Here is a 12469-nt window from a genome sequence, read left to right on the forward strand (position 1 = left end):
CAGAACATATATACAGAAAGCATGTATTCATAATTAATTACAGTTTCACAGCACATTGTATGTTATAGTGACATATACATTGTTTATCGCAAAAAAATATAAATATATTGAAGTAATGAATTAGTAAATTAATAATATTTTGACAATGGACAATATCACCATAAAATAACATAAACAATTTTAAATACTTGAACTTTTAAAAGCTGAAAAGCAGCCATCGTAATAGAACAGTTTGAGAAGCGCCCATTTTCATTTTCTGAGCTGAGTTTCAGCAACGATACTATTTACCCAAAGGCGTTCGTTGACATTAATGTCGTAAATCGGAATATTCCGATGCGGTTAAAAACACGTTCCCTTAGCCGCTTTCGCTGTGCATCATTGGTGGTACAGAAACACATCAAATGTTAATTGCTGATTGGTTGACCGATAAAGAATTGTTCCAAATGACACTTGGACATCTTGTTAATATAATTCGTTGAATAACATATTCATTCGTCAAGAGTATCTCATCTTTGACCTTTCAAATAGTTAATCTAGTGTACTTTAACCATGTATGTAAAGGTATGTCTTGTTATTGCTTGCGAGAAATCATAATTAAAGTTATATTTTATGTATACTCTTATATTATTTACAATTAACAAATAATAATTAATTCAAATTCTATAATCATGGCAAAAATTTCCAAACTTCACTTATGTTATTAAAGTTTCCAACATTCAAATATTTTCTTTATAGAACCATTATTATTATGATATAAGATGTATCAATAATTACAAAATTTATTTTATTTATAAATATTAATCTAAATCGATTTTTAACATTTTATAACATTATTTAAGCATCTTTTTAATTTATAAAATGCACTTATGATTTTGCTATATTATTAAAACATCTCTTGATAATTTCTGAAATGCAATTATGATAATTAAATTTAACTTATAAATTCCTATCACATTATTAATATTATCTGTAACTAAATTTTTATCATATTGTTACATTATATAACATTATATTTATGTTATATGGATACAAAATATGTTATATGAATAAATAACTAATTAATTTATTTATCTCTACTGATGTAACTAAATTTGTAACATTTTATTTTACATTATATAACATTATATTTATGTTATATGGTTAAATAAATATTTCTTATATTTTCTTACATCATGGCGGGGCTGTTACGTTACAAAGGGACTTGTTTACAGACTGTCTTATCGACCATTTTTAAACATTTTGTCACAGATAAACAAACTTTAATAAAACACTATAACATTAACAGATGGGGTAATCACATGACAAACAAGATGGCGACGTCCATGCCGAGGCAGGTATTTTTCGTCGTTTTATACCCTTTATAACGTGTTTTTTTTTATTCCGATCACTTTCCAGCCATATTAGGAAGAAAGTTACTGGCTTTTATTTCATAGTAATATTCGCTCTATATATCGACTTTACTCGGTGCGAAATTTCTTAGCGGGATGACCAAATTAGAACTCCACTAAGAAAATTTGCGGGGAGTAAAGTCGAGATATTAAGCGAATTTAAATACGAAATAAACGCTAATCACATTTTTACTGATATGGCTGGAAAGTGAGCGTCATTTAAAAAAACAACAGAAGTAATAAAAGGTATAAAACGGCGAAAAATAACTGTTTCAGTATTTGGTCGCCATCTTGACTATCACGTGATTACCCCCTCTGATTAACAGTGAGCGAAATGCCACTAATGATGTAGACTCATACTGAAACCATCGTGATACATCGGCTATCTCCGGACTCCTCCGTAGATTTTTAATTTTGGAATAAATCGTCTGCTGATCCAGAGTGATACCGAAAGTATAGCTTCGTTCATAAATTATCATCAATAAAAATTGATGAAACTATAAAGAGCTACAAACGCAAATCGGGTAAATGATTTGGAATGATTCTGTCATTTTTCTTAAATATTGTTACAACACGTGGATCATTTATATCAAGTATATAGCATCTGATAATATGAGTCGCGTTCTGAGAAAACAGGGCATAATGCATGTGCGTAAAGTGTCGCCGACACTTTACGCACATGCATTATGCCCAGTTTTCTCAGAACGCGACACATATGTAACAGCCCGAATGGCCGACTGTTGTGGCACTGGCCTCGTCATTTGAAGGACGCTGGTGCGTTCTTCGGTGCAGAAAACTTTTAAATTTTTTAATTGTAATTTTGTCATTAAAAGGTTGCTCTACAGTTAAAATCCGTGGGTAAAATCAGGCAATTTAATGCATTGACTTTCACGCGTAACAATTTGCAAAATTTATCATGATATGTTTATGGCGTCAGTATTCCTCAGGACATTTTAACCATGAAATGTAATCACACCCTGTGGACATCAAGTATACGAACCGTACAGGAATCCGTGCTATTATAAATCGGCGACATTTTAATATTGTTTATGAGTCTGTATGTTCGCACTTTCTTCTACACGTTTACCTTAGTTTTATAAAGACCTAGGACTGGGTCGAAAATTCTTATTTTAAGATTATAATAATAATAATATTAAACACATATTTATAAAATGATGCTCGGTGTTTTAATGCCACTCATTTTAATCATCGGACCCGCCGACGCGGCGTTTGACCTCAGTTTCGACGTCTTGTCCACGTTGTTCTTGCCGTACCGACGGCGGAATACGCGCTGGGAAAGAACGCAGTCGAACAGTTAGCTTATGACGTCGATGGGCAGCTTCTCTACTCAGTAGGTAAGTACCTATATAATATCTTTATTATTACAAGAGCTGTCCAAGATAGCGCGCTGGAGTATTATTCCGCTTTGATAGTATTAGTAGCATTTTCTGCAGTCACCACATGAATGACTTTAAAGATATATTTGATGTTGAGTATCTGTACTGTTGATATGTTATTCTGAAACTTTAAGCTGAAAAAAATCATTTATAACAAGGCAAATGACCATGCCAGGAAACAAGACCATAAACTTTTTCTCAATTAATTTAGCTGAATTTAGGTATATCTGAACGCAAGGTAGGTATCTAGCTATGTACGGACAACAATACTGCCCAACACCTCAATCCAAATTCGCGCTATTGAGCGGAAACCATTTTTCTATGTTTGCTAATAATGATATTGACCCAACAGTGCCCCAAATGCAATCTCACCCTAGGTCTGCATTATAGCCCCCCCCCCCCCAAAAAAAAAAAATATTATTATTTTTTTAGCACAATGCCGCCATAAATTATTGAGCGGAAACTAACTATTTAAAAGTAATCTTTGAAGTAACCTTCATATTAAAATGAAAATAAAGGAAAACTATAAATAAAAAATATTTTAACGTCAGATGTCAGAAGTCGTTGTTTGAATGCATTATGTGCAAACTATCGAACTTTAATTCTTTTTCGCTATATATGTGCAACAAACATTCACGTCATCGATTTCGCTGACGTAAACAACATGCGCGTCTTGTTCAAGACGTCGTTTGCAAGCGTTGACGTCACAGACGTCGAGGTGTGCGACAACCACGTGTTCGTCAGTTTTGACAACCAAACGCGACGTGAGGACGGTTATATTAACGTGTACAGACTCTACAATCGCCAGACCGGCTCCCTAGATTTGGTGCATACTATTCGAGGTAGTTGAAACCTTTTTATTTAAGCTCGATTGCATTAAAAGCCTACGGCTTTTTAAACGATCTAGATTCTCTTTCTTAAGTAGAACCAGTACTTGGTGTCATTTAGGGAGAGCAAAAGGACGCCCCCACAGTGGGGACCGAACCCGTGACCTCCCGGTCGCTATTCGGACACCATATCCAATACTCAATATAATTGCGACCTTATTTGCCGTAGGTATTATACTCATAGCTAGTCGCTTAATGTGAGTAAGTACATGTAGTATGAAATTTCGATTCCTGTCTCTGGTTGTACGAATATGTGTACGAGTAACCCATTTATGCCTAGTGGACTTTTCCATCCTTCTAAATTTAATCAATTTATTTCCAAAATTAGGGATGTCTAGTATATTTATTTCTATATTTAGAATATTTCTTACAGAAATTCCTTTAAGCAAACAGCGCAGACCCTGATGAGATGCCGCATCATTCGGCGTCTCATCTGGGTCTACGCTGTTTGCCAAGGCCCTTTTTCTAGACACTAGGCATAAATGGGTTAAGTACAATTGTACATAAGTTATTTCTTATTTAATCAGACTATCGATATAAATTACCGCATTAGCATATAATTATTCGTTTTGGACGGTGACTGTATGAATTTACATGAAAATTTAAGATACGAGTCTCGTTTGTAAATTATATACGTGCTAAAAAAAGCTGACTGATTGGATAATCTATTGACAATTTTGCAAACGCTTTCCCGATTTTATACATTCTCCAGTCGGTGTTATTCCGGACATGATCCAGCCCCTATAGCACTGCCGGACGCTTCTCGTTTTCATCGAAGCGGAACCTTACGATGATGACGAAACGGGCACCCTTGTGGACAACCCCGGTGGCGTTGGTATTCTGAAGTTTCCCGATGGACCCGAGGGGACGTACACGCTCAACGTTTTGAATTTCGATGAATTTAACGCCAGGTTTGTATGCCATTACTACGTTTTATTTATCTTTAACATTTCACGTTTCAAAGTTTAGGATGTGCAACGCAAGGTCATTACTTCATTTTCTTGCTAAATACACCTGAAGTCTTGAATTTCGATTGCCAGGTCAATGAGCAATTTGTCTTAATATTTATTAATATTCATAACAAAATACACTGAATGTTTTGATTGGCAATGTTATGCCGCATTTTGAAGCTAAAACTTTATACTTAACTGAACAAAAACTATAATATTTCCAGCTTTTTGACTACACAGGCTTATCTGGGACGACGTTTTACTCACATGCATTAAGCCCAGATGTCTCATGACGAGACCTAAATGCATTATTTTTCCAACAGGTACACTAGCGACCTTAAGCCCGAGGGGGTGCGTCACATCAACACTAACACCGTGTTCTCAAATGATGTTGAGCCTGAGTTAATCACTCTAAACAGCGATGAGTCCATAGCTTATATCGGTCTACAGGTTAGTACTAGGACCTGTCCATAGCGATCAGTCCAAAATTTCCATACGACTAAACAGAACTACATGTACAGAAACGCTACCTGAGCGTGTATTGCTTTTAGTTTTAGGACAGCGGCCGTATCTTATCCTATTATCCTACATCAGGGAAACGAGTGGATTGCTGTAAGACCTGATTTTATAGCATATTGTATGTAACTGTATAAGGCTCAAGCGTACACTCACTAGACCCAAATCAATACGAAACACAGTTTTGCAACACATTGATTGAACAACCCAGTCTATCATTTATATATTTGGAATGGGCCGTGCTCTATGAAAAAAGGGTTTAATGCATGTGCGTATCAGATACGACACTTTCCGCTTTTAATATATTTTTCGTTTAAATAAACTCTCTCTTTAGCAAAAATCCATTTTAGGCGGAAAGTTTCGTCCCTGATTAGCCTGTGCGGACTGCACAGGCTAATCTGGGAAGACACTTTACGCACATATATAATTGAATGTTGATTACGTGGGTTGCCAGATCAACGAATTCAACATAATGCACGATGTAAATTCCTATTTTGTTTGTTCAGAATAAACTAAATTATAAATGATTTTACAGTATTTGTACAACTGGTATTCTGCAGGAAAACAATGCCATTGCAATAGTAGATCTTAGCCCCGAAACCAGCGTTGATATAAAAGGTCTTGGGTTCAAGTACTGGGACGTCTACACTATGGATGCCAGCGACAAAGATAATGGTAGCAATTAGCGTTTTGTAAAACTGGTTTAATTCGTATCGCCATAATATGGGTCTCGTTTTGAAAAAAACTGGACATACTGTATGTGCGGTTAGAGTCATCACAGATTAGCCGGTGCAGTCTGCACATGCTAATCAGGGACAACATTTTCCGCTCTTGTTGAAGTTTTTGTTTAAAGTAAGTCTCTTTTTTATCAAAATCCAGTTTTATCAGAAAGTATTGAAAACTGCACAGCCTAATATGGGACGACTCTTTACGCACATGCACTTAAAACAGTTTCCCCAGTAGTGTCATTTAAATATAATGTAATTTTTATAGGAGTTAAATAATAACTTTCAGGCAAAAAAAATTACAATATTAACATGTTGGAACTTTATATATCTTAAGTTAAAATTGTGAATTACTTTAAAAGAGCTTTCAAGGGAAGGACTTAATCACAGAGTTAGAACTTCAATGCGAAAGGAAGAATGCAAGAAGCTTTAAAAATTAAGTGTCTTAACTGCATCATTTAGCAAAACTTTAACATGAGTCGCTCCATATGTAACTGTTAAAGCAAGTGACTTTAACATGGCTTGAGTAAAAAAATCTTTTAGATATATTTAACAATGGTTCTGCCAGAAATCCATTGTTTACATTCTACCAATTGAGTCATGTTCTGAGAAAATCGGGCATAACGCATTTGCGTAAAGTGTCGTCTCAGATTAGCCTGTTCAGTTCGCACAGGCAAATCAGGGACAACACTTTCCGCTTATATGACATTTTTCGTTTAAATGAAGTCTCTTCTAAGCAAAAATCCAATTTAGGCGGAAAGTGTCGTCCGGCTAATCTGGGAAGACCCTTTACGCACAAGCATCATACCCAGTTTTCTCAGAACGCTACCAACTAGTCTCGTTATCGGGAAAACTGGGCAGTTCGCACATGCGTTAAGTTTCATCCCAGATTGCAGTCAGCACAGACTAATTAGGGACGACTCTTCGGCTTTTGTTAAATTGTTAGTTTAGAAGACGGTTTTTTAAGAGATGATACGATTGACACGTAAAGTTTCGTCCCTGTTTAGCCTGCGCGGACTGCACAGGCTAATATTGGATGCACTAGGCAAATTATTAAGCCTTTTTGTCCCCAGAAGAAGGCTAATGCAATTTAATAACTATGCACTATAAGGCGAGACGAAATGCTTCCATTCCTACACACGTTGTTGAACGCAAACCTTTTTAATTTAAGTGACATTGACGTTGAAGCGCCAGACCTATTACGCAATTACGCAAGCAATGTATCAATGTGAGCTTGCTTTATCCAAAGTTACAGTTTGGTACATGGGCATAATGTAATTGACTGTTAACCCACTGTTTGACTGCGACAAAAGCCCATAAAACGTCTGAGCGCCACATCACACAATGCCCGTCCACCATACCCAAAATGTTGGTTGGAACTTGGTGGATAATCGTGTCTCTTATTAAGGTATGCACACGCGTCACTGGAAGGTGAAGGGAATGTACCAACCGGACTCCATTAAGTTTTTCCAGCATCGCGGCGTTGACTACATCATAACAGCGAACGAGGGGGAGGGCAAAGACTTTAAATATTTCACCGAGGAAGCAAGGGTGAATGATTCACAGCTTTCGGGTCTATATAGTAACCTTTAATAACTATGCCTCGCTCTGTGAAATCCGGGCTTAATGCATCGGCGCAAAGTTTTGGCCTAGATTTGTCTTTTTAATCCGATAGGTCTTATCAGCGACGACAATGTCCGCATAAACAAGATTTTTGCTAAATATATACCTTCCTTTAACGAAAAATACCATAGTAGTGGAAAGTGTAGTCTCTGATAAGCCTGTGCGGACTGCCGTGCTAATTTGGAATGACCCTTTACGCACATATATTATGGCCCTTTGTCCCAGAGCGTTGCTTAAATATGCATACCTTTTAACGTGTGTACGTGTGTGATTGCATGCTTAACTTCTCTAAACGTCTACAGCAGCCGGTGTTCTCTGGTGTTCGCCAATCTATGCACAAGCCTGCCTCAGGTTGCTTAACCCATTTATGCCTAGCGCCTAGAACAAAGGCATTGGCAAACAGCGTAGACCCAGATGAGGCGCCGCAGGATGCGGCATCTCATCAGGGTCTGCGCTGTTTGCTTAAAGAAATTTCTGTAAGAAATATTCTAAATATAGAAATAAATATACTAGACATCCCTAATTTTGGATATTTCTTGTTTGTTTCCAATACTCGGAGCCGGTTTATACAAGAAAATACTGTATAGCAATTACGGAAGCCACACAATGAATTGCCACGACGTACTGGGTACAATCAACGTCATATGGCTGTGTAGTGCATCGTTTCATGTCACGCTTTGAAAGCAACGTCAACTTGACGTCACCTCGGTGGAAGTGTCGGTGGTATGAAGTTTGCTTGGCTGCCTTGCAAGCAATCGATACTGGTTCGATTCCCGGCTGAGGCACCGATTTGTTTGCTTTTCCAATATCTATGCTTTTTTTATTTCGAACATTAAGAAATCCTTCAGCGCATGAGACTGATTTGTGTTAGGACCTGGATAGTGTCCCAGAACCCCTTACTATAAATTTAAGTAACGAAAGTTAGCAAACTTTGAATTTCCGGTTTGATACGCGCTGTTTTAGTGTCTTCTTTTCATTTCAATTTAAAAGGTAATAATAAATCATGATTTAGTCTCGATAAACTATTTGGTTATGCTCACATTTGTATAATTATGATATATAACCATCGTGAAACGTTTAAAAAAGCCTCGCTTTGTGAAAATGGGGCTTAATGAATGAATGTGCGTAAAGTGTCGTCCCAGATTAGCCAGTGTAATCCGCAGAGGCTATTCAGGGACGGCACTTATCGCCTAAAGTGGTTTTTCGTTTACAAAAAAATCCATTTAAAAAAAACAATCCTTTTAAAGTGGAGTGTGTTGTCCCAGAATAGCCTGTGCGGACTGCACAGGCTTATCTGGGACGACACTTCCCACAAATCCATTACGCCCCGTTTTGCCAGAGCGAGCTTTATTTTTTTTTATAGAAAGTGATCCTGCCACCCGACACGCATTGCAGACGTCGGCTTATCTTGGTTAGTGTTCAATGGGGTATTTCACATGTATTTCGTATAAGTTAAGGCACACACCTTTTTACAATACGTTCGTTCGAAGAGTTATGGTTATTTTTTTTTTCAATGTTTCGTTCACGAATACCTACTGAACCATTTGTTTTTGCTTTTGGCCTGAACATATACAGAGGTAAGATATTCATGCACTAAATACCAAAAAAGTATGCACACACATTTATAATTTATAATTCACGTATCTTTTGTAAATTATCGCAATTTCCCTAGTGAATACAGTTGTGCGTGTAAAAATTATTGATTTAAGTGGGCCAAAATTGCTCGAGCCCCTTTTATTAAGCTCTCGTAAGTTAAGACTCGAACATCAGATTGCGTTTCAATCATTGTGAATCGAAAGACGGTTAATTGAAACAGCCTCAAAGATTCTTAATCATGAAAATAAAAAATAACATAATTATATATAAAATTATATTATTTATTAATTCGTTATTTATAATATTATGTATATACGTTTAATTAATTTCATTTAATAATTATAGTAAAAACACTTCATGATTATACATGCACTTATCCTTAGGCCGACCTAAAGTGTCAACGGCGATGGGACTGAACGCTTCCACCAACAAATACGACGAACTATATGCCTTCGGGGCGCGCAGCTTTTCCTTCCGGCGCGCCGACACCATGGAGCTCGTGTACGATAGCGGGGTCGAGATCGCCCGGAAGACGGCACAGCTGGCTCCCAAGCTGTTCAACACCGACTACGGGAGCGCTAACACTGTGGCTCAGACCTACGACCAACGTTCTGATGATAAGGTGAATATATGCGTCGTGTTCTGAGAAAAGTGGGCATAATGCATGTGCGTAAAGTGTCATCCCAGATTAGCCTTGCAGTCCGCACATGCTATTCAGGAACGACACTTTCCGCTTTTATGACATTTTTCGTTTAAATAAAGTCGTTCTTAGCAAATAATCCAATTTAGACGGAAAGTGTCGTCCCTGATTAGCATGTGCGGACTGCACAGGCGAATCTGGGACGACACTTTACGCACATGCATTGTGCACAGTTTTCTCAGAACGCGACTAATATATATAGGTCCCATTCTGGGAAAACGGGACATAATGCATTTGCGTAAATGGTTGTCATAGATTAGCCTGTGCAATCCGTTTAGGCTTGTAAGGGACGCCATTTTCCGCTTGTAAAGTATTCTTCGTTTAAAGAAAGTCTCTTCTTTGGGAAAATCCAGTTTTAGCGGAAAGTGTTGTAACTAGTTAGCCTGTGCGGACTGCAAACGTGCATTACGCCCAATTTTTTTCCAGAACGAATCCCATATGCAAAGAGCTTGTCATAGTAGTGGCGAATATCTGCCGACGCCATTTGTCGCATTTTGCAACACATTGAGATACTTATGTAATGGAACTTCTAAATTGGAAAAGGGCATATCTTTACCTATATGTATACCATACGATTTCAAACAATCTACACTCAAAATGAATATAATAAAAATAAAGAATGAATAATTGAATGATGTAAATTGAACAAACTTTAGGAGTTATTCTTGAGAAACGTTTGTGAATGTATTAACCCCAAATTCTGGCCCGTCCAGAATCAAGTATTCCCCCGTTCACTGCTTTTGGATGCGGGCGGGGTAATGCATGTAATAAAAAAATAATGGTTACATGATTTAACCCCATTCTCGCTGTCATCACCATCACTATAACTATCGCCATCTCATCACTGGTATCATCAACTCCATCGCAATCTCCATCGTAATTATCATCAACACCACCATCACCACTACTACCATAATCACATAAATATTCATAACATAATAAGAATTAAAACGTTTTTTAAGTTATCAAAGTTTAAGATACAAGTCTTGCAAGAAAAATAAGAATAGATTATTTAAGCATGTGTTTTAAAACATATAATTTTGATGTGCATAGTCAACTAAACGCTGATCAGTAAAAATACTAGTAACATGTATATTCACCTTGCTCTGAGAAAACGGGGCTAAATGCATGTGCACTCTGTACAGGCTAATCAGGAACGACACTTTCCGCATAAACTGTATTTTCGATTAGTTGAGTCTTTTTGTACATGACAAATTCCAAAAAAGCGGAAAGTATTTATTCCTGATTTGCCTGTGCGGACTGTATATACTTATCCGGGACGACACTTTACACACATGCATTAAGCGCCGTTTTCCAATAACGACTCTCATATATTTAACATATTGTGTGCAGGGCCCAGAAACCGAGAGCATCGCGGTGGGTCATTTCGGCGATATAACGTTACTAATGATCGGCAACGAGCGATCGGGAACCATCGCTGTTTATTCGATCGATGAAAGACTGGCGGCAATCGCCCCCAAGTTCGAAACGCTAATTCACGGAGTCACGCGATTGAATGACACGTGGAACAACTTGTACGCAGCACGTGCCGTTAGCATGCTGGATCCCGAAGATGTGTCAGTTAACCCAACTGTACGGTATGGCTACCACCAACTTAACTCGCATGTTTCCTTGAACTCCAAACACTGCGCTAAACGGAATGCCATTTAGCGAAAACGATTAAAAAACTCAGAGCTTTTTAGGCGCTAGTGTTTTTATAAATAGGAGTGGAAAAAGCTCTCCAGAGCTAAGACGGTCTGTTATAATCTCATCTGAACTAACGAATAATAATTGTTTACACAGATAAAGCACAGATTTTTATCATCATCTGGCGATTTAATTATCATTTTATTTAGTAAATAAGCCCTATTTGTTTAAGGATTTTTGCGCAATGTTGCAACGACTATTTATTCTTTGCTTACAGAAAATGTTAATCTTATTTTAGCATTGTCTACCATCAACTCATTTTTTAAATATGCCAATGTGTATTAAAACTATTTGAAAATGACGAAAAACGTAATTGGAATCTAAAAACAGGTAATATAGATTCCTCTGAATGACTCATTATATAAACTTGTTTGCGCATGCGCAGGTTCGTTCCAGCCGAGAAGAGTCCTAACGGAAGTCCACTTCTTATCGCCAGCTGTAGCATTAGCGGAACAATCACCGTTCTTAAGGTCAACGTCCGCGATGATTCTCGTGAGTACACAGAGATAGTAGTGGATGCGGGAGTGCTGGTGGTTGATGTGATGATGATGGAGAAATGTAACTGTCAATGATTATGCGTGCTGCTGTTTGTGGGTGTTATGATTGCGACGATGATGATAATGGTAATGGTGATATTTACGATAAGAATGATGATGATAATGATGATGATGATGATGATGATGATGATGATGATGATGATGATGATGATGATGATGATGATGATGATGATGATGATGTTTATTGTAAGCAACACTGGTCTTGGTTAAAAGTTGAATGTATAAAGCACACCCTGAAGTGTGTTGTGATTTGAATCTTTCGTCTTTTTTCGTGGAAATAACATACAATAATTTTCGTTATAACACGTCTTTAAGTATTGCAATACGGCGTTTATTGGTTGAAATATAACGAAAAGTCGGGCAATATGTCTAAATACAACATTTCGCAGTAAACACGAGTGGAATCAAAGCGATTATCGAATA

The 12469-nt window shown here is 37.3% G+C and overlaps 1 protein-coding gene across 1 annotated transcript; it reads left to right on the forward strand.

The window, feature by feature from the left end:
* The first annotated feature begins 549 nt into the window (after positions 1 to 549).
* On the forward strand, positions 550 to 12061 carry LOC127857194 (mesenchyme-specific cell surface glycoprotein-like). Its single transcript, XM_052393610.1, has 10 exons — positions 550 to 561; positions 2629 to 2743; positions 3337 to 3627; positions 4451 to 4583; positions 4946 to 5072; positions 5699 to 5813; positions 7272 to 7445; positions 9466 to 9704; positions 11136 to 11380; positions 11875 to 12061. Exons 1-10 carry the CDS (start codon positions 550 to 552, stop codon positions 12059 to 12061), a joined length of 1638 nt encoding a protein of 545 aa, XP_052249570.1.
* Positions 12062 to 12469: the final 408 nt, after the last annotated feature.

This window comes from Dreissena polymorpha, chromosome 14, assembly GCF_020536995.1.
Source record: "Dreissena polymorpha isolate Duluth1 chromosome 14, UMN_Dpol_1.0, whole genome shotgun sequence".
NCBI lineage: Eukaryota > Metazoa > Mollusca > Bivalvia > Myida > Dreissenidae > Dreissena > Dreissena polymorpha.

Bases quoted from the DNA above. Each gene is read 5' to 3' on its own strand.
- LOC127857194 (XM_052393610.1), top strand. The intron at 5,814-7,271 runs GTAGCAATTAGC...TCTCTTATTAAG, and splicing joins TGCCAGCGACAAAGATAATG to GTATGCACACGCGTCACTGG. The intron at 11,381-11,874 runs GTATGGCTACCA...GCGCATGCGCAG, and splicing joins TCAGTTAACCCAACTGTACG to GTTCGTTCCAGCCGAGAAGA.